A 14,684-nucleotide genomic window follows, 5' to 3' on the forward strand; every position below is an offset into this window, starting at 1 on the left:
AATTATGTGTAACTGTGGGATTCTTTTTTCTTCATTTAAGTTCCTGAAAGAAAAGCGATACAGGAATGCAGAGCAGAATTGTTGAGTATGTGGCCTTACTTGAGTATTTTTTGTGATTTCAGTGCTCGTGTCGGAAGGACATGGTGAAGATCTCCATGGATGTGTTTGTGAGGAAGTACCAGCCAGATCGTTACAAGCTTTGGAAAGCTGGGAAGGATGTGACTGTTATTGACCATGCTCTTCCAACCCCAGAGGCAGCAGAGTTCCTTAAAGGGGATCTAATGCAAAAAGTCAAGAATGGGAAACAGTGTGCTGAGGAAATGGAAACGGGAGAGACGTGTAAAGAAGAGATGGACGGGGATGAGACAAAAAGGTAGTGCTTTCTGTAGTCCTCTGCTTTTCTATTGTATTATTAGAAATTGGACCCAGCTGCAATTCAATGTTTGACATTCTAATAGAACAACAGCAGTGAGCAATAATCTGTTTTCTTGGGAACAGGGTTTACTCTTAATTACTCTTTTTAACTGTTTGAGTCCACATTGATGATGGTCTATGGTAGACAGGAAATGCACCAGCTTGGAAGGTAGCTCTTCATCTTTGGACAGACATTGAAAGCCTGGATTGGAAGTGTGCACAAGTGGAGGACACAAGAAAAAGGGGGTGTAGTGGGATCATGGGGTGGTGCTTGCTAGCAAACTCTGGTACTATCAGTTGCTGCAAGCTGCAACATCACTGTGCAGTTCCTGGCTACTTGAAGGTGGACAGGCTAATCATCTTACATTTTGCAATTAAATCTTTTTCAGCCAGTGTCAGCTACTATATACACCAGCTGTCTTTGGTGGTTTTTTGTTGTTGGTGGTTTGTTTTGTTTTGGGTTTTCTTGGGGGTTTTTTGTTTGTTGATTTAAGGTAAAGAATGCCAGGCTAGAACCTAGCTGCCTGATACATGATTAACAGATGCTGAGGAGTCATCCCTAAGGATTACTAACTGCTTCTGTAAAGGCAAAGAAAACACTTCAGAATAATTTGGAAACTATTTGGCTTGCCAGATGCTGTCTCATAAAACACTGATCCAGCCAGGCTGTATTTTGTTGAATTTCTGTCTGACTGCACATGCTTACGTGTTTGGTAACCTGACATACTGATTTGTCTTCTGCAGCATCCCCAGGCATCGCATAGGAACAAAAAGGCACAGGGTCTGCCTGGAAGTGCCTCAGGAGGTGAGTGAGAGCGAGGCCTTCCCCAAGGAGGAGCTGAGCTCCACGCAGTATGAAGCAGACATGGCAGAGCCTCATGAGAGACCTACAAGTGAACTTGTGCAGCAAGGTGAACAAGGGCTCAAGCTTCCAGGTAACTGTGTGTCAGTTATCCTTGCTCTTAAGGGAGGAGCAAGGGGCCTATGGAACAGGGCAAAAATATGTGATACCTCCCTCTAGTATTCTGTTTTCCAGCCCTTTGCAGCTTGTATTTAATAATCTTCTGTTGGTTTGTGGGTTTTTATTTTTCTTCTGTGAAGTCTTCCATGAACCCTTGTAACCTCTTACCCACAGCATCATGTGGCCAGGAGTTTAGCTGTGCTGTGTAAAGAATCATCTCTGTTTATTTTGAACTCACTGTCTGCTGGTTTTGTTTGATATACCCTAGTTCTTGTACTGGAAGAGGCAATGAGCAGACATTTTTATTCTCTCTCTGTAAGCCACCGACAATTTTATAGGTGTCTGAATTAATGATCTACTCTTTACGTGACCTAATGTTACTCTTTTTTGTGTGTAGTAGTTTGCTTTCCTGTTTGGCTTTGTGCAAATGGTTGCACAAATGTTCTCTCTGCTGCCCAGACTTTAGAAAAAGTCAGTATATCCTTTCTTCTAGATCGTGTGGACTCAGCCAAATTTGAAGAACTGAAAACGGTGAAACTTGAGGAGGAAGAAGAGGAAGAGCAAGAAGCAGCTGCATTGGATCTCTCCATTTCACATGCTTCAAATTCCACTTCAGTTTTGACAACTTTGAAGCAGAGTGCAACTTCCAGCGTTCAGCCCAGCTCACCTGCCTATTCTGGTTCTTCTGACTCTGAGTCGACTGATCTGTTGGCAAAACGAACTCCTCCTGGGTCAGCTGGGGTGCTTACAGTCCATAGCTATGCTAGAGGGGATGCCAGTGGATCTGACAATGAACAGACTTCAGGAAAGAAAGCCAGTGCCACCACCAGTGTGAATGAGCAAGAACTGGCAGAGGTATGAATGGCAAGACTACTCAAAGCTTATGTTTTGAGGGGTTTAAAAATATAAAATCACATACGTGTGTACATCTGTGTGTCCCTTTTAAAAAAAGAAATGATGGAACAAAGATTATTGGTTGGGAGAATGTAAATCTGAGTGTTTAACAGCTACCAATGAATGTTTTATTAGACGACCCAAGAGAAGACTTTAATAGATAAAATCCTATCTGGTGGTGTCTTTTCAAATTATTTTGTTTCCCTCCTTAAATCTGTGTTTAGAGAGTGGGAGGTCGATAACGATTATGTCTTCAAAATTCAGGAAACAGAAATGGAAGAGCAAATGGGCAAATCTGTTGATAATTAAGGTGCAGCTGAGAGAGTTCTCATGGTTATTTAAACTAAAGAAATTCTGTTGCTGATACTGATGTCTCCATTGCATACTCCATACAGGGAAAAGGCTGAAGTTTCAAATGGGTGTAGATCATTTTCCCCAGTATGGTGTATTTTGAAGCAAATTTTCCATCACATGGTAACCGAGAATGCTAATTTCCATTTGAATAAAATAATTTCTGTTTCTTACAAGCCTTATAGCCAACTCTGTATAGGAGATCAGAGATAATGATTGTTATGCTCTCTTCTGGCTTCTTTATGAAAAGGAGAGATTTAAAAGATTGTAAGATGCACTTAATCTAAGATTTGCTTCTGCTCTTAGAGGAATAACAGATTAAAAAAAAAAGGGGGGGGTGTCTTATACACTAAGAGACTTCCTGGGCTGTTAAAAACATTGCCCTTATTACCTTGCTTGCCAGGTTAGTAATCATTGTGTCACTTGTTTTTATGTAAGGGAAGAGGAAATAACTATTGTTGTAGTCTCCTTCTTCCAGTCTGTCTGGAAAAACATCAATGCAAATAATAAGCAGAGAGCGTGAAAGTTTCCTTCATTTAAAGTAAGCCTGTTAGTTCGAGATGCCAATGAACTCCATAATTCTTTTTCTTTTATTATTTTTTTATTTTTAAATTTAAAATTTTTAAGTTGACATACAAACTGATAATTTCTCCAGAATGCATAAGACTTCTTATTGGGGCTTTTCTAAGTCTAACTAGTCAACTTGTCTGTCTTTGTTTCTGTCTTTGACACGATTCTTATATGAGGAAAAAAAAGCTTGCATGAAAAGCTACACTAGGAACTGTGACAAGTCTCTATTCTAATGGCTCAACAGAGCTAGTACAGTTCTATCTGATTTTCCGTAGCAAAAGTGCTGCAAGCAGTTCTTTCAAAAACTTAGCAAGTTTAGAGCTGAAGTTAGTTTGTTAGAAATAAAATCATGGAAGCATGTGTGCATTTTGTGGAGGTTTCTTTAAGTTCGAAATAAATTCCTTTAAAATAATGTCAAAAGGACATGTGCTAATTTAGTGCTGAATTGCTTTTCCTTGTCCAGGTAGCAAAGGAGTACATAAGGTCAATGAAAGAGAGTAAGAAGTCCAAGGGTCGTCGCCAGCCATTGAGCAAGCTCCCACGTCATCACCCGCTCCTGGTTAAAGACTGCATTAGTGATGATGGTAAGTAAGCCTTGGGCTCTTTGGGAAACTGTAGGGAGGGTCTTAGCTTCTGCAGGCAGTGTATTCCTTTAAGTAACTGGCGATAAACAGGACTCAGCAAGTGACACCTCTGCATCCTAGACAAGGTGCTTGTCTCATTTTTTTGGTGCTTGCATCATTAAACTTTTGTCTGGAGTGGTGCCATCTTTCTTTCCTGTTCCATTCTCTGTAAAGTTACAACTCTGAAAGGAAAATTAAACCAGTACCAGAGACTGTTGCATAATTGCATCTGCCTTAGAGCATTCCAGTAATTGATGTAAATATTCATTATGAAAACAAACAAACAAAACAAAAAACTAACCAACCAACACCAGATTCTTTGGCTGACAGTCCTAATGTAGTTTGGAGCTGTTGCTGTTCTCACCCAATAAGCCTATCTTGTGTCTGTATGGTTGCTTGATTAGTAGAAATCTCTTAAAAAGGGAAACCAAGTTACTGCCTCCCATCACTCTTCTGTAAATTTGGTTTCTGGCAGTTTTTCTGTCATTTCCATTCATAACTTCTTGCCTTACTTTCATTTGCAAGAACAGTTATCTATAAAAGGACACATAATCACAGAGTTAATGATCTCTTATCACAGAGGCATCAGAGCAACTAACTCCTGAAGAAGAGGCTGAGGAGACAGAAGCATGGGCCAAGCCACTTAGCCAGCTGTGGCAGAATCGGCCACCAAATTTTGAGGCTGAAAAAGAATACAATCGGACCATGGCTCAGCAGTCTCCCTATTGTGCTGTTTGTATGCTCTTCCAGACATATCAGGTGTGTAGACAAAGTCTGTTAATGTTACCAGGAGATAACCAAATGGGTTGCTGCTGTGATGCATAGTTTTAAAAATGTCATTTTGCATATTGTCAGTTAACAGCAACTGTATCAGTGTTGCAGTATTCCCAAGGAATTTTCCAGGAGAGCACATGTGGGTGAACCTCACAGCACCTGTGATGGGCTGACTTCCTGTAGGTTCCCAGGGGCTTGCTCAGCTGTTTGGCAGAAGCTTTTTGTGTTCTGTGGCTTTTGCTCAAACCACAGAATGGAGCTTGAATGTTGCTGGAGCTGACTATAAAATCCCATTTGTCTTTTCCAGACTGACACCTTCACTTTACACTTTTTTTAAAAAACATGTTAAGTCCACTCATAGCACATGGTCTTTGGGGAGCTGGCAAAGAAGAAAACCTTTTCAAAGGATTTAGGATTGTGTTTGGGGATGGCATATATAGAAAGCTGCCTTTTCTTGGAGTGTATCTATATTGACAATAGCTACAGCATGTGAAAATGTGCTCTAACAAAGTGTGGTTGTAGCAATGCATAGCCTGGGATGGGTTTCAGAACCCCTTTGTCATGTTGACTAAATGCTTTTTGCTGTGCCTAAAGTAAGGCAGTTTAAGATAGCTTGGAAAGTTGTCAGATTGCATGTTCTCCACCTGCAACTTATAGATAGTTTGTCCCTTCCCATACGCTAAGCGTATTTCATTCATTTGAGATCACTGTATGATTATGTGGTAGCACTAGAAACATGTTCACCACAGTTTTGGAAATAAAGACCTCAATTTTTTGTGAGGGTTTATATTGCATATAGTTCCTAATTTCCATGAAAACCATAGCAAGATCAAAGAGAAACTATGATCTCTTTCTGTCTAAAAGTAGGTTCTTGTTAGGACTTGAAATTCTTTGTAAAAGCTGCATAGTACATGGATTTCACTGGTGCTGACAGTTAAAGTTATATACAGTCATAAATTTAACAATTTGAAGACAATTTAAGTTCTGCCAGCTTCTTTTTTGAGTTCTAAATGCTATTAAGTAGAGGACTCTAGCTGCAGGTTTTTAAATGTCTGTCCACACCAGGCAGCGAAGCAGAAACTCTTCCAAGATTTGAGCTGTGGTTAGGGTCTTTGTTCCAACTTAAGAAAGTCTATAGCAAGTCTGGGAACTCACATCAGTTACCCATTCAAATAAAAAATTGGCACAAAGTGCCAGACAAATATTCCCTTTTAGTTTGTGAAGAAGAAAAGTACCTAGCTGCTTGGAAGAAAAAAGTCACATTTTCTTCAACTTCATTACAGATTTCGCTCAGTCATTTAGTCTTTTGCTTGATGTGCAGTGTTCAGAGTAAATCAGTAAGTTTTACAGAATCGGAATAAACAAAGCTTGTTGAAAACACGTCGGTTCCCTTCCAACTGCCATCCTTATCTGGATTTTCTTGTTTTTTTTTCCCACCTTTTGACACACTTTGTAGGAAGGACAGTGCAGCTTCATTCTGCTAACTGCAATTTCTGTTAGTAATATTTTTGAGAGATTAGGCAAGCTACTTTTGTGGTGGCCTATGAGGTAAAAAAGAGGATTTGAAACATTTCTTCAAAGAAAAGGATTCATTTCTATTTAGTTGTTAAGATGGGCAACTTGAATGGAAGCATATCTCTGTAAACTTTACATGTAATTGCTGTTTGGTTTGACATTGGTTTAGATTAATAAATTACAAAAGATTAGCCTGAAAGTCTCCTGAGCTTTAACTGGGAAACTGCATTTTTAGTCTGCTCATTTCCCAAGAACAAATTCATTTCAAAGCCCATTAGACTTGTTCAGAACTACAGTAGGAAAAAATAATGGAGATTGCAGTAGGTGTCTATTTGTGTGATCACAATCCTGCCATATTGAGGTAAGATAGGTGTATGATGTTGGATAGCAGTGTTATGATCCTCTGCATTAGGGAGTGGGGGAGGCAGCAGAGGTGTTTCCCATAGCACATGAGGTGGGCTTGGTGATTCCATCTCTTCTGTCAGAAGAGATGCAGTTTGATGTGTATCTTGTTGCTCATTGGAGGGATACAGTTCAGACCTTATGTTTAGCTATTTGGGTAGAAAATAATTTCATTCTGAAGCTGCAGTAGCTGAGGACTTTATAAACTAACTATTAAGTCTTTAATCTTTCAGCACCTTCATTCTTTCTTTAAAATGAATTTACGTATGGAATAATGGGTGAGTAAAGATGATGCAAGACTCTTGTAAAACTTAAATTTCCTGACCATTCCTTACAGGCAGAGTGTGGGGGTAACAGTCAAAATCCTGGAGTAACTCCAGCTGCTGTGAATGGGAAGATCCGAACAAAACCCCTGATTCCTGAAATGTGCTTTACTACAACTGGCTGCAGCACTGACCTCAATCTTTCAACCCCCTACTTAGAGGAAGATGGAACCAGTGTACTCATCACCTGCAAGAACTGCCATGTCTGTGTTCATGCAAGTGAGTGCATCTAGACTTAACCCTAAACTCTAGGGTTCTCTGTAGTTAGTCTGTACATCATAGCAAACCTCTACCAGTCTGTTTAATACGAATAGACCTAAGTTCAGCCCTTATGTGAGTGGTGGCCATTGAAATATGAAGTTGGCTGCATGGATAGCTTGAAATACACAGCATCATCCTTAGGCTCATTGATTTTAATTCCTGCTTTACTTCTGGGCCCTAGGGGAATGGAATGGGTCTGAGTTTAGGTAAGCTCTTAAGTGAGATGTGCCTCTTCTAGGTTGTTATGGAGTATCCCCCGACAAGGCCACCGAAGACTGGATGTGCTCCAGGTGTACAGAAAATGCCTTAGAAGAGGTAAAGTTTATCATAAGATTCTCACAGATGGAGTCTGATACATCTGGGAACTTGGTACAAAATTAATTTCCATAGTGGTTTGGGTTTTTTGTGTTGGCTGGGATTTTTTATTCCCTCCTGTGAAAAGAAGGCAATTTAGAGAGTGTTTAGGTTTGTTGTATTTTGGCAGTTTTCAAGCCATAGTGATATAATCCTTTTAACTAGGGCAAAGTTGCTGAGCTCGCTTGAGTCATAGAGATGTTCTGCATGTATGTGGGCATAGCTCTGTTGTCTGTCTTAATTTATGGTAGCTAGTATTTCTACAACAAAGTAACATCTGCTAATAACTAGGGAGGTGTGCACATGTGAAGAAGGCAAGAAGAATGGGATTCCGTCAAGAAGCTGTATAGACTCTAGAACAGCAGAACAGGTCAACCTTTTGAATTGTATTTGCTCATGTTTGTTCAAGATCCTTTTACACCTCCTCAAAGGATATAGAGTATTGTGGTTGTAAAAGGAACCCATAACAAACAAGTTGAACGAGTCTTCAGTGTTAGGTCTGCTTGCCTTCAATAGACTTGGAGCCTATGTTTGTTGCTCTAAGGGCAGCAGCTTTTTTGAGAGCTAAAGGGCTGATCTGTACAAGGCAGTTAGCTCTCTTCTGACAGTGAAACCATTTTCTTCCTGTGGACATGCATTTTGAGGGGGAAGTTCTGAAAGAAGTGTACTGTTCTGGACTTCAGTCTTTCAGCTAATGCTTTCTTCCTTGTGCCAGGACTGCTGTTTGTGTTCACTACGAGGAGGAGCACTGCAGAGAGCCAACGATGACAAGTGAGTGTTCCAGCTTTCTTGGTCTTAAGAGAGAAGCTTAATTCCTAAGTAGCTGAGGGTAAGCTAGTAAAGTCAATGTCTGCATTTGGTGTAACAGAGTGACCAACACCACCTTTCACACTTTGTGTTTCTGGGGGGCTATGGTAAGGTGTGTTTGTTGTGTTCACATGCAGCAATCATCATCTCTTCAGGTAATGCCTTGCTCTCATTCCATTGACAGAAGCTGTTAATTGCTTTGCATTTTGTAGTGCAGAGGTATAATGTACCACATAAAAACAAGATTCCTGATGAGATAACATTTCTCAGTACCTTCTCACAGAGGATTTTGATTTCTCCCTGTAATGTCTGGTGGCGATGGAGACAACCATAGCTTTAAGTAGCACAATGTAGTGAAATTCAGGGTACCTCTGCAGCAAGTATACTGCGTACAACTGCATGTCCTCTGTTTTTTGGTGTCGTGGATCATCTGAAGTTATTTGATGTAAAATAACAGTGGGACAGACTTGTTATCACTATGAAGTAACTGAAACTTGGTCTCCAGAAATGTTGTGGGCATCATATGGAGCCTCAACTTTTTGATCATGGTCTCAGAAGTAATTCAGTAGTGACTGAGCAGTTGCTACACGTCAGATTTGTGAAGTAATAAACCTATAAGGCGGGCTTCTATAATAAAGGTATGCAACCAGCACAAGCCACACAAAATTGCTCTCCTGTTAAGCCTGTTAGTAGTAGATTGGAAGCATGAAGAAGCCTTGGTTTTGCCCCACATGTGCCCTGTTATTAGCAGTAGGAAGGAAGGTTACACTGCTGATTCTCAGAGGCTCTTTATCATGGTTTATATGGCAAACTTCAACAGAACTGTATTTCCTTAAACTCCCCAGTCTCCTCTGTTGGCCTAATGCATATTAATTTCTTTTTCCCCTCTTCTGTCCTGACAGATGGGTTCACGTGATGTGTGCTGTAGCTGTACTGGAGGCAAAATTTGTGAACATTGCAGAACGGAGTCCTGTAGATGTTGGCAAAATCCCCCTGCAACGTTTCAGACTGGTAAGGATCACCTCTGCTTCACTGGTGAGGTTTCAAAGTGTCTCTCCAGTCCGTTCAGAATCTGGGAGACTTTGCTTATCCCTCCAATCCCAAGTCATCTCCTCTCCAGACAGAAAAACTTAATCTGCTCTGTTCTTTGTATGGGAAATGGCAGTTGTCCTGGTTTCCATTTTTTTTTAATCTTTCCATATTCTTGTATATGCTTATTCAGATGAGGAACAAGCAAGAGGGGCACAGTTTTCTGTATGTAGCAGATGACATTTGTACAGTGGTGTAGTGGTGGTATTTGTTTTGTTTGTTATTTTTCTGATCCCTATTATGTGACTTGCTTTATTGACCGCTGTTGAGCACTGAGATGCTTCAGGATATGCAAGGCATTTGTATAATGCATGAATGCCTTCAGCAGTAAAGGAACTGTGCTTAACTCTTCTAACAGCTCGATGTTGAGGAGAAAACGATTTTAACTGCTTTGCAAATGCTAATGCATTACAGATAACATTATTTTCCTACAACAGCCCATCAGGCCTGACCCAAGGGTAATTTGGTCACTGGTACTAGTGATGGAATTTTAGCTGTTACTTCTGTGGAGTTTTTTCGTTGATGGTCTTTGCCCATAGTTCTAATCTTGTTGTTCTTCTCTGCTTGACTCAGTAACTGTGCTGTAACTGTGCTGAAAGGCCCTGTTGACTTTGGAGCACTGTAAACTGATTTAATCCAAGGTCTCCTGTTGGTAGCATCCTTGGGTTGCACGCTTTGTGCATGTTAAGCTGGTAGATATTTAGTCTACATTTTTTGTCTGTGGAGTTACGTTAAATTTATGAATTATTGCCTTGTCATAAACTAGAACTGGTAGCCTTCTGCTTCTTTTTAATCAGAAAGTAGCAGTGCTCACACAGAGAGTAAATGGCACAGTATCAGACACTTAGACCAGCTAGCCCTTTGTGTGGGATAAAAGCTAGTGCCAACCAATAACCTCTAGTTTTCTGTCCAAAACAGAAATGCATCTTCTGCAAGAAAAGAAGAAAGAGAATTGCAGGTTGCTGTGTACAGTGCTCACATGGTCGGTGTCCCACATCCTTTCATGTCAGCTGTGCTCAAGCAGCAGGAGTCATGATGCAGCCTGATGACTGGCCATTTGTTGTCTTCATTACCTGCTTCAGGCATAAGATTCCATCTCAGGCAGAGGTAAGTGTGTGACTCCCAGGATTTGAACTGCAGTATCTTGGAGGGACTGAAAAGTTTGGCTCTTTCAGAATGTTCAGTATAATCAAACAGTGTCAGTATTGGATTCTGAGCTCATCCTTGCTGCTGCTCCAAGTGATCTTAGTCAGGTCCTTTATTGTATTTTGGTTTACAGCCCAGAGAGACTGAGAGCATTACATCCCTCCTTTGGCTGTTGTAATGAGAAATAATAGTGGGTTTTATGCTGTGATATTTGATATGCAGGAGTTAGTGCTGGGACTCCAGCAGGCTACATGGGTGGTCATAGAATTTCATGTTTAAGTCATTCATTAGTTTATAAAGTTCCCATGTAGACCTTATAATCATCAAAACCACAACAGTCTATTAGACAATATTTACTGTAAAGGCCTTGCATTGCTCTGAAGAATAAGAGCTTAATTTACTAAGTAAATTTAATTACAGCTCCATCTTACAGATTAGGCTTTAAGCCTTTGGAATACCAGAGGCAGAAATTTTCTAAAAATGCTGCTGATGCTGTCTTGAGTAGAGTTACCCACCTCATTTTGCTTCCTTGTCTGCCAGCACTGGAGCTATGGTCTTCAACACGTTCTTATTGAGTCATTGTGTAAAAAAAAAAAATTATTTTTCTCTTCTCAGAGAGCTAAGGCTGCACTCCAGGATCTGTCACCTGGACAGGTAGTCATCAGTAAGCACAAGAATGGTCGCTTCTATCAATGTGAAGTGGTCAGCCTTGCAAAGGAGACTTTCTATGAGGTCAACTTCGATGATGGTTCCTTCAGTGATAACCTGTATCCAGAGGACATTGTGGTATGTTACGCAGTGGGAGTCTGGCTCCAGTAGAGGGCACATGATGCGAGTCGATTCTTGCTGTGGCAGAGCAGACACACCATGGGATTTGGTAATTTTCCCAACCCTAGGTCGTGTTGTGACTGAGGTGTACTGCAAGATGGCCTTAGGGGTGTTACATGAGATTGACTTAACTGAGGGCCCATAGGAACAGGTGTAACAGGGAGTGCAGCTAATCTTTGGCTGCTTAGCAGTGATAGGTCCGAACAAAAAATGTGCTGATACTTGCATACCATTCCTGCATGAAGTACTTCAAAGTTGCACCCACTGTTGGGATTTAAATACAGATGACATGGATGGATGTCTCTTGGCCTACTTCTCCATCCCAAAAATGGAGTAATTGTTGGGGTGGTGTGCAACATGACTGGGATGGACTCCCCAGTGGTTTGCTGAATCTTCGAGTAACGAAGCTGCTTACTCTTCTCCTTGTCTCTCCCACCTTCCTCCTTTATGCTGTAGAGTCGAGACTGTCTTCAGTTAGGTCCCCCTGCTGAAGGGGAAGTTGTGCAGGTGAGATGGACAGATGGACAAGTTTATGGAGCCAAGTTTGTCGCATCACATGCCATCCAGATGTACCAGGTATGGAATTGTCTGAAAATTTATCATTCATAACAAGCTGATCATGTTAACAGGGCTGTTCTTAAAGCCAGCAGAGCTATAGGGGAGTCATGCTTAAACATTTCGGGGGAAGTTACTCAGTGTTGTCAGCAATGACAGATGCTGGTAACAGTTGCTGGAGTTAAGAGCAGAGTGGTTGCTTGCAGCTCTACTTACATCTGGCTACCTACTTGAAGTGTCAGCTTCTGTAAAATTGCTGCTCTGCAATTCTTCAGCAGACTTTGTTCCTGTAGCTTAAACTACTTAAAATAAAGTTTTACTTTTCTGTATTTAGTGAGAGTGCATCATGCCTTGCACACTTTCAATGGGATGTTTAGGCCATATTAAAGTGACCAGCCAGACTGTTTTGTCAGGTGTTAGAAGAACATCCCAAAACTTGCTGGGCTATTTTTACTGTCATGGGATTGGTGAGGTTTTGGTTCAAGTCTGGTGCAGTGTGCATACCTGCATATGTGTCTTACAACATTCAAGTGGTAGAATATTATTTCATGAGAGGCCTCTGTGGGGAGGAGAAGGCAAGTTCTAGTAGCTGTGGGAGGATTCTAACTTCTGAGACTTCTGGCAGAACAACTTCTGTTTTTCTTCTAGGTGGAATTTGAAGACGGGTCACAGCTGATGGTGAAAAGGGATGATGTGTATACTCTTGAAGAGGAGCTTCCTAAGAGAGTGAAGTCAAGGCTGGTAGGTAAACGGGGAGCAAACTTCTACTAAAGAAGCTCATTTAACTTAATTTGTCCTTGAACAGCAAGCTGAGTGCATGGCAGCAAAAGATTGCATCCTCAGTCGTTGCAAAGCTTGATAGTTGATCAGGCTACAAAAGCAAAGCTCTGTCTTGCTCTGGAGAGACTTTAATTCTCCTTCTGCAGAGACGGGAATTTATAGCATAGAGTCACTGTTTGGGACAGCACGTTAATACCCTTTCATACCTGTATTCCTAAGTTTCATTGTCCTTTCTCATTGCGAAGAATGGCCAAGTTCCTTCACATGCCCTTTGTTCTGAAAAGCTCTTAGTAGGATGGCATCAAGAGAGCTGGCCATTTTTTTAAACTGTAAAATAATTTATGTGGGAAAGGACCTCTGCAGGTCTGTGCTCCAGACACGTGTTCCAAGCAGGGGTAACTTTGAAGTCAGACAAGGTTGCTCACAGCTCTTTCCAGTCGAGTTTTGATTATCTCCAAGGATGGAGATCCCATAGCCCCTTTGGGTCCCTGTTCTGTTGCTTTATGCTTCCTGCTATAAAAAACATAACTATGGACAGCATGCTAGGGTATCTTGCTTTACAGCACGATCATGCACACCCTAATGCAGAACCTGTTGGCAGGATGTTAGAGGTTTAAGAAAGTAATGTATCATAGCTGAATCCTGTGACCAGGTGTTTAAACATGCCTGTTCCATAAGGCACAAAATGTACTAAACTGCTTGAAAGTTCGAACAGATGAGTGTGTTTATACCTTTTAAGAAAGTGATCGTGAGCTTAAATTAGCTACTTGGTTAAATTTGAAACCTGTGATTCTTTAGATCTCTGATTACAGTTCACTTTAAACTTATCCCCAGACTTCTAAATCCAGTTTCTTAAATATTTTGCTGCTTGTGTTTGGTCCGTTTTTGAAGAAAGCTGGAATGTTCCCAGGTGTCCTGACTTGGCTCTTTTTTTACATGCAGTAGAAGGATGTGGAGGCAGGGATTTTATCTGTGTTCTAGTGACTAATTCTGGTTTTTCTCTTAGTCAATAGCTTCAGATATGCGCTTCACAGAGATCTTCGCAGAGAAGGAGGTCAGACAAGAGAGGAAGAGACAAAGAGTGATCAATTCACGCTACCGTGAAGATTACATTGAACCTGCGTTGTACCGGGCCATCATGGAGTAAGCGCTGCCTGTGGCAGAGGAAGATGCCCACCTCCCCCAAGGATTTAAATGCTCCAGTACAACAGGCCATATTTGGATGCTTTGAATCCAGGGGTTTTTTGTTTTGTTTTTTAAGGAAGCTAAAAAGCTGATGCTCTGCAGTAGCTGAAAGGCAGCTGTTGGATAGTGAAACAGATCCCATTTGCTGAAGCTGATGCCTGCAGACTCCTGGTCTGAAGTTGGGTCCTTACTGAATAAGCCAGTTTGGGGGTGTTGCTTTCATCTCGTCAAGCAGTCTTGCTTTTTTATTAGAGACAATTTTGACAGGTGGCAAACTCTTTTGAGAGTTGTAGCCAGGAATCTTGGCAGCTGCAGAATAGTATGGTCTATTGTTTTAATTGAATAATGTTCCTGATTTTGGGAGTCTCCCTGGTGACCACACCTGGGCTTGAGCAGGCAGTATTACTGGTGCTTGAAATTGAACCTCTTTTTATATTTATATCCATCTTTTTGTCGCAAGCAGCTTCAGTCTCTTGTTTCTCAGCACCTCCTTTCTGAGGGTTGGGCTGTAGGCTGTTCAGATCCAAGCAGACAGGAGGTGCTTGTGTGAACAGGTGAAATGTGAAATTGAATCCTATAGGACAAATTATTTAACCCTCCATTTAATATTTTTGTTCTGATACTTGTTTTGACTTACTTAATCATAAGTTTAACTGTAATAGTATGTGCCTCAGAATCAACGAAATCTGTCTGGAGCCCTGCGCAGTGCAGCCTTCTAACAAGAATAGGCATTTGGCTCCCAGTAGACATTCAGCTCTCAAAGGCTTTCTTCTGAGTTTTTCCCCACCCCCTCTAAGGCAATAATGACCAAAGGGACAGAGTACTAACTCTCCCTTCTTGAAATCCAAGCAT

General features: G+C 41.1%; 1 protein-coding gene across 1 annotated transcript in view; it reads left to right on the top strand.

Moving 5' to 3' along the window:
* Positions 1–14,472, top strand: part of KDM4A (lysine (K)-specific demethylase 4A) — a gene marked incomplete at its 5' end in the record, with an annotated part of 21,059 nt that extends 6,587 nt beyond the window's left edge. Inside the window, 14 exons of the mRNA XM_010294096.1 lie at positions 123–373; positions 1,159–1,349; positions 1,869–2,230; positions 3,654–3,774; positions 4,394–4,572; positions 6,842–7,046; positions 7,327–7,403; positions 8,158–8,213; positions 9,152–9,260; positions 10,257–10,445; positions 11,100–11,270; positions 11,769–11,888; positions 12,516–12,608; positions 13,654–14,472. Of these exons, the coding sequence (XP_010292398.1) occupies positions 123–373; positions 1,159–1,349; positions 1,869–2,230; positions 3,654–3,774; positions 4,394–4,572; positions 6,842–7,046; positions 7,327–7,403; positions 8,158–8,213; positions 9,152–9,260; positions 10,257–10,445; positions 11,100–11,270; positions 11,769–11,888; positions 12,516–12,608; positions 13,654–13,794 (2,265 nt within the window). The remainder of the gene's footprint in view (positions 1–122; positions 374–1,158; positions 1,350–1,868; positions 2,231–3,653; positions 3,775–4,393; positions 4,573–6,841; positions 7,047–7,326; positions 7,404–8,157; positions 8,214–9,151; positions 9,261–10,256; positions 10,446–11,099; positions 11,271–11,768; positions 11,889–12,515; positions 12,609–13,653) is intronic.
* Between the last annotated feature and the right edge of the window lie 212 nt (positions 14,473–14,684).

The sequence above is a fragment of the Phaethon lepturus genome, unplaced genomic scaffold (assembly GCF_000687285.1).
Source record: "Phaethon lepturus isolate BGI_N335 unplaced genomic scaffold, ASM68728v1 scaffold28709, whole genome shotgun sequence".
Classification (NCBI taxonomy): Eukaryota; Metazoa; Chordata; class Aves; order Phaethontiformes; family Phaethontidae; genus Phaethon; species Phaethon lepturus.